Here is a 6,896-nt window from a genome sequence, read left to right on the forward strand (position 1 = left end):
AAAAATACACATCATGAATGAAAAATCTATTACCGACCCCGGATAATATTATGTATTTTTATCCTTAGCATCCCTAGCGCCACAGGAGAGTGGCTTCTTTTAGGCAAACTTCAGTCCAGCGCTTAGAAAGAGACAAAGGCCCACTTTTTTTTTTTTTTTTTTTTTTTTTTACGCAGAGGTAAAGTTTGGAAGATTGAAACAGGAAGAAAATAAGGGTGTGTAAAAAAAAAAAAAAAAAAGAAATTAACTGTCTTTCTACTAGAGTAAAGCGACCATGCGGATTTTTTAACCTATAAGAGAAACACGGACGAAATGACTCCTCCGAAGTGATCGTGGTAGAGAAGAGGGGAGGCAGGTAGCGGAGGGGACAGAGCAGCCCACGCGGCCGCCGACTGCAGAGCAAGGTAAGGGGCGCCTCGGTAGAGAACCGGGGAAGCAGTAGAGGAAACCAGGAGGCGTGGGAGGGGGCGGTGGGCAGAAGCGAAGTCCCCCGGGAGCAGAGAAAACTGGAGCCCGGCCGGGGCCGCGGGAGAGACGGGCGGCCCCCGCTGCAGCGCCCGAGAAAGTTTCTCCCGCGCCCCCCGCCCCCCCGCCCTCCGGGGCCCGGCCCCGTCCCGCGCGCCCCGCGGCCCAGGGCGCCCCGGGGCCAGTGCGCACGAGCGCGGCCCAATGGCTGGCGCCGGGCCCGCCCCCTCGCGCGCTGATTGGCCGCCGCCGCGCGGGCCTCGCCTTATTAACAAGTTCTCTGGGGAGCTGCGGCCCGACCCGGAGCCGGCGAGCGCGCCCGGGAGCTCGGCCTGCGCCGCCGCCCGCGCCCGACCAGGCCCCGAGCGCCGGAGCTGGCCTTCTGGGGAGGGGCGGGAGGCGCGCGCGCCAGGGCCCGCCCGGCCAGGGCCCCGGGCGCTCCGACCGGCCGGCCGCGCTCCCCGCCCGCCCGAAGCCCATGCGCGGCGGCTGGCCCGTGCTGCGGCTGGAGGGGGGGCCCGGCTCTGCATGGCCCCGGCTGCTGACATGACTTCTTTGCCACTCGGTGTCAAAGTGGAGGACTCCGCCTTCGGCAAGCCGGCGGGGGGAGGCGGGGGCCAGGCCCCCAGCGCCAGCGCGGCCACGGCGGCCGCCATGGGCGCGGACGAGGAGGGGGCCAAGCCCAAAGTGTCCCCTTCCCTGCTGCCCTTCAGCGTGGAGGCGCTCATGGCCGACCACAGGAAGCCCGGGGCCAAGGAGAGCGCCCTGGTGGCCTCCGAGGGCGCACAGGCGGCGGGCGGGTCCGCGCAGCCCCTGGGCGCCCGGCCCGGCTCTCTGGGAGCCCCGGACGCGCCGTCTTCGCCGCGGCCGCTGGGCCCTTTCTCGGTGGGAGGACTTCTCAAGCTGCCAGAGGATGCGTTGGTCAAAGCCGAGAGCCCCGAGAAGCCCGAGAGGACCCCGTGGATGCAGAACCCCCGCTTCTCCCCGCCCCCGGCCAGTAAGTAGCCAGAGCCCGGTCGGCGGGGGAGGGGGCCGGGCGGGGGCGCGGGGCCCGAGGGCGCCAGGCCGCGCGCCGGCGCCTGCTAGTCTCCAGCGGCGCGTACCTGCGGCGGTACCTGGAGCCCGAGCTGCGGCTCGCTTGGCGGGGAGGCACGGCTCTACCCCTCTCCCCTCTCCCATCAGCTGGGGGCACGGAGGCCTGGCTGAAACCCAGCTCTCGGGCCGCTCTCGCGGGCCCCTCGCCTTGGCCCGGAGGGGACGCTGCGGGTGGGAGTCAACTTGTAGGACCAGGTGTCCGCGCACCGTCTCCTTCAGCCCTCACCAAAGGACCCCAGGAGTCCCCACTTCCCCATCTGCCCCTAAGCCCTGTTACTCCGCCGTCATCCCTACGGGTGGGTGCGAGTGGTGCGGACGTCTTCCCTGCGCACAGAGTTTCACTTTCTCGTAGTAGAAGACTGTCCCCCCCTCCCCCCCGCATTCAAGTATCTCTTTGCCCAGAGGTTCTGAACCTCTTGCAAAGTTCCCCCTTCAAGTTTCGGGCAGATACTTAGTGCTCGCGGGGCTGGGCCCTCCAGTGGGAGGGGGCGCTCAGGTTCCAGCGGAGGGGGCGGGGCACCAAGTCAATTAGTGGGAGGCGCCCCCTCCCCGGCGGTGGGGAAGCGCCCTAACCTCGCCGACCCGGCCCCTGAAGCGGACTCCAGCAGTCCCAGGCGCGTTCGGGGTCGTTCCAAGGCCTCGCGGCCCCCCGGCTCCTCTTGCCCAGCAAACGCGCTCGGAGATATTTCAGGAGCACGGGAAATTCCCAAGTTTTCCTCGTTTCCTCCGATTATTTTGCGCGGCATAATAGCAACCCGAATTCAATGGCGTGATGCTGAGGAATGATTTTTATCTGGGGATTAAACGTCTTTGAAAGGCCAGCCCCTCCCTAGGCCTAATGGCTGGAGAAGTGGCCCAGGGCTGTGCTGTCGCTACCGCAGGGAGTGACGTTTCCCTGGGCGCCCGCCCCTCAGGCGGCCGGGCGGAAAGCGGGTTGGGGGCCAACTGCTTCCCGGCTGTGAATGGCCTGGAGCTGGGAAGAAGGGGGATGTTAACACGAGGTTTCGTTTGACTCATATCCTGGTGGTCTGTGAGCCCAAAGGATCATTAAAGCACACACACACACACACAAACGAAAAAAATGCATGCTTAGGCAAAACCCGCATGGTGAAACATTCTGGGCTTGATTTCATTTTTCCCAAGGGAGGCTGCTGGGTAGGGAAAGCAGCTTTTCAGGACTTGGGAATTCAGTTAGGGGCTTCCCCAGGACCCCAGAGTCTCTGCGATCCCCGTTGCCCTGGAAATAATTTGTTCTACGTTATATCTGACCATGGCTGCCGGGTGTGGCAGGGGTTGACCGGGCCCAGAGGACTCAGTCTCGGACCTGTGGGAGCCTTCTGTCTTGGTGCTCTGGCAACGGCGCATCCCTGAGGTTTATTTTGAAGCCATAAGGAAAAGCCTGGCACCTTTGTCCTCTGCCAATGGAGACACAGGTTGAGCAGAAGTGATCTCAGTCTCCCTCCCACCTACTCCCATTTGTGTGTGACCAGAGGACCAAGGCACTGAGGGTGAGAGGGACCCAAGAGACAACAGACCATCAGAAGTCCCTCCACCCCCACCAGCACTTCATATATTTGAGATATGGCAGTGGTGCCACCTTCCTGATGGCCTGACCGCGGAGCCTTGCTCTGCCTCTGGGTCCCCTGGGACTGCCCTTAGAACCTTGTAGGAACATGCTGTTCCAAGGGAAAGAGTGGAATTTGGAGATCTGGGTTGGATGCCACGCAACGGCCTAGCCTAGCGCTGAACATTCGATGAGCACAGATAAAAAGCGTTGAGCCAACCCACAATACTGGATTCAGTGATGCTGGGTTGGGTGCAGGGCCTTTCCCGCAGGTTTCAGCAACCTCATTAACACCTACCGATCCTACACTTACACATACGGCCTCGGTCGGAGGAGGGGACCCCCTAAGCTGCCACCTAGCATTAAGGCATCCCATCCCTTCCCAGTTAAGTTTGGGCCCTGAACATTTCACCTGGAATCCTTGTATCCTCATTTGCAAGAAGTAGACAGGAACGTCTACCCCGCGGGGTGTGGCAACTGGAGAAAATCTTTTCCAAGTGTCACCTCCCAGCGCCTGGCATCCGAGGTGCTTCACGAAAATGAATGGCCGGTATTGATATTGACCACTCTTACCTGTGGGCAGATGACACTCCCGCGCCGCTCTCCTAACCCGCTGCCTTTCTCTCGGTGTCCCCCCCACCCAGGGCGGCTGAGCCCCCCGGCCTGCACCCTGCGCAAGCACAAGACCAACCGCAAGCCGAGGACGCCCTTCACCACCGCGCAGCTGCTGGCGCTGGAGCGCAAGTTCCGCCAGAAGCAGTACCTGTCCATCGCCGAGCGCGCCGAGTTCTCCAGCTCGCTCAGCCTCACCGAGACGCAGGTGAAGATCTGGTTCCAGAACCGCCGCGCCAAGGCCAAGAGACTGCAGGAGGCCGAGCTGGAAAAGCTGAAGATGGCCGCGAAGCCCATGCTGCCACCCGCTGCCTTCGGCCTCTCCTTCCCGCTCGGCGGCCCCGCGGCGGTGGCGGCGGCGGCGGGCGCCTCGCTCTACGGTGCCTCCGGCCCCTTCCAGCGCGCCGCGCTGCCGGTGGCGCCCGTGGGACTCTACACAGCCCACGTGGGCTACAGCATGTACCACCTGACTTAGAGGGTCCCAGGGCCGCCTACCTGTGGTACCAGCTGATTGCTCCAGCCCCGGGCTCCTGCAAGCCGCAGGAGCCCTCCCCGGCGAGCTCCCCTGGTCGGCAGCGCCCGGCTCCTTCTCCCTGTAACTCCCACGCTGCTCCGGTTTATCCTCGGCTGCTCCCTGCGTTCACTCTCCGTTGTCTGATCCCCTCCCCCGAAAAGTGGCTGGAAGGGGCCCTTAACGCTCTTCTAGAATCTAGATCTACCCTTTGTATTACAGATGGAGGGACTGGGGTTAGAGAGGTGTTGACTTCCCAGCGGTCCTCAGCAGAGTCAGTGGTCCGACCAGCGCTCGAGGCTGCATCCTGTCCTGACACCAGGCGGGAGAAGCACTGAAAAAGGCACGTTTGAAGATTTTGGAAAATAAGAACAGTTGGAGGAAAAAAAAAAAAAAACCCAGAGAGAAGAGCATGCCCGGGAGATGGAAACCCCGGTCCATCCATGGGAAAATTTAAGAGAATTTCAACAGCAAAGCGTCTGCTTTCGGTGGGGGGAGGGGGGATACACAGATGCGTTGCCAAGGTAGGTTGAAGGTACCTCTCTCACCAGTACCAGAAAAAAATTGTAAAATAAAATTTAAAACTCCTGTTTCTATTTAACAGTACATTTGTGTGACTCTCAAGAATCCCTTTGGAAGGGATTGTGTGTAATATACTGTATATTTGAAATTTTATTATCATTTATATTATAGCTATATTTGTTAAATAAATTAATTTTAAGCTACAAAAAAAGATCTCTTTATTGATTTAGGCTTTTATTTGAATTTTTACTTCTTGCCTTCTGTTCACATATACAATTGCTTTTCAGCATGATGGTAGTTTTACACTTGCACCTTTCAAAGGTGACAACAGGATATTCAGGATATTCGGGGAGGGGGGGGTGTCTTTTTGAACACGCAGGACAGATCTGCGTTAGCAAAGTCAAGTGGAGAATTGAAGCAATTACCTGGGATAATTAGGCTCAATTTTCCAATTCACTTTAAGCTGAAATCGACACTTGCTCAGGCGACCCATAACCGACTCTTTCTTTTTTCTTCCCTTTTAACCTGTCTATGAAAACAAAGCGAATCACCCAAATGGTTTGATGACTGCAGACAGCTAATCCAGACAATTCCCACCCCCGCAAACCTGTTTTTCCCACAGGAGGCCAGGTGGGGGGCGGAGGCATTGCTTTGCTTCTCTAAATCGCTGCGCTGGTGTAGGCGCCGGTTTGTGGATCTAATTTTGAGCTGCCATAATGTGAACGCCTTCACACCCCCTATTACGACCCCTAAAAACAACACTTTACTGAAAACCCAAGGCGACAGTACACTTCCCACCTTGGCGTGTCCTTTGCATGAGCCCCTGCCTCCAAACGCTCACAAAGTTGGTTTTTCTTTTATATAGTAGGTTAAATTCGGGCTTCCAGGAGAATATATTTGAACGGGCGCCAAGTTTAGCCTCCTGGGGTTGGAATTCTGCAAGGATGTTGATGGCAGAAAATGATCTCTTGGTAAACAGAGCCTACTATGTTCCAGGCACCGCTCTGTTCCCTTTTGAATTGGGGGCCCTGGCTTCATTCTCCCCAGATCTGCGTGCCCCCCCCTCCGGGGCCTTGCCTCGGTCCCGCACTGGCCGGCGCCTCCAAACTCCACGCGGGACAGCCTCAGGCAGCCTTTGCCGCGCGAAGAGCTGTTAACACTGGAAGCCAGCAGGCCAAGGATTGTTAGAACTCCAAGTACCTGGCTTTGGACTTGGGGAGGGTGGACGTCTCCACAGCTAGAGGCCGAGGCGCAGGGTGGAAAGAAAGGGTCTGGGGCGCACCAAGCGGCTTCTAGCCCCGGGGGACCGGAGCTCTGCCTAGGAATTCCAAGAGAGCGCAGCCCCGCGCGCACGCACCCCGGGGGATGGGCTCTGCGCCGGCGCCTGCAAGTTCCGGGGTACCCTCGGTCTCCTCGATGGATCCTCCAGTCTCCGTAGCTCCGAACGTCCCATCCCGGAGGCCCGGGCTGCAGTCCCAACACGTAATAATAATTCCCCTCCTCAAGAAAAGAAAGCAAGCTTGCTGTGGAGTGCGGCCCCGCGGCTCCAGACAGACAGACTCCTGGGCTCCCAGATGCGCGATCGGAACCCGGATCCGGGCCTCTTCGTCCCCACGAGAGAGGAGTTAGATGCAAAAAGCTCTCAGAGTCACGTAGTCCTTTAAAGGCGCTCGAGGGCTGAGGCACATCGCTGCTTCTGGCAGACGCAGAAAGGAGTTGTTTTCCCCCTATACAAACTAAGCAGCCCGACGGTGACGGAGCGCGGGACAAACGTTCCGGGTTCCTTTCTGGAACGCCCCCCGGAGATTCTCCTGTCCTGGGGATAGCATCGGACTTGAAGTCCGACAAGCCGAGGCGGTTCACCCCAGCCCTGCCGCCTACTGACCGCCTGACTTTGGGTGGGGAAGATATTCCAGGTATCCGTTCCTCAGTTTTCTCATCTGCGAAATGGGCCCGGGAATTCTTCCTCGCTCCCAGGATCTTGGAATGTGCCAACGAATCCCCGCGGGAGAGGGCGCCCGGGGAATAGGGATGGGTCTGAATTTTCTCATTCCCCGCAGCCCTGGAGTCTTTTAATCCAGCGCGGGTAGGGAAATGGTGGGGGCAGGATCAGGTGTCTCCTCTGGT

General features: G+C 59.2%; 1 protein-coding gene across 1 annotated transcript; it reads left to right on the forward strand.

Annotated features, from left to right (window-relative positions):
* Positions 1-804: 804 nt before the first annotated feature.
* Positions 805-4,977, forward strand: MSX1 (msh homeobox 1). The gene is made up of 2 exons (XM_025998224.2): positions 805-1,462; positions 3,769-4,977. The coding sequence occupies exons 1-2, from the start codon at positions 994-996 to the stop codon at positions 4,209-4,211; spliced, it is 912 nt and encodes a 303-aa protein (XP_025854009.2). The 5' UTR covers positions 805-993; the 3' UTR covers positions 4,212-4,977.
* The last annotated feature ends 1,919 nt before the right edge of the window (positions 4,978-6,896 follow it).

Source organism: Vulpes vulpes, chromosome 14 (assembly GCF_048418805.1).
Source record: "Vulpes vulpes isolate BD-2025 chromosome 14, VulVul3, whole genome shotgun sequence".
In the NCBI taxonomy this organism is placed as follows: domain Eukaryota; kingdom Metazoa; phylum Chordata; class Mammalia; order Carnivora; family Canidae; genus Vulpes; species Vulpes vulpes.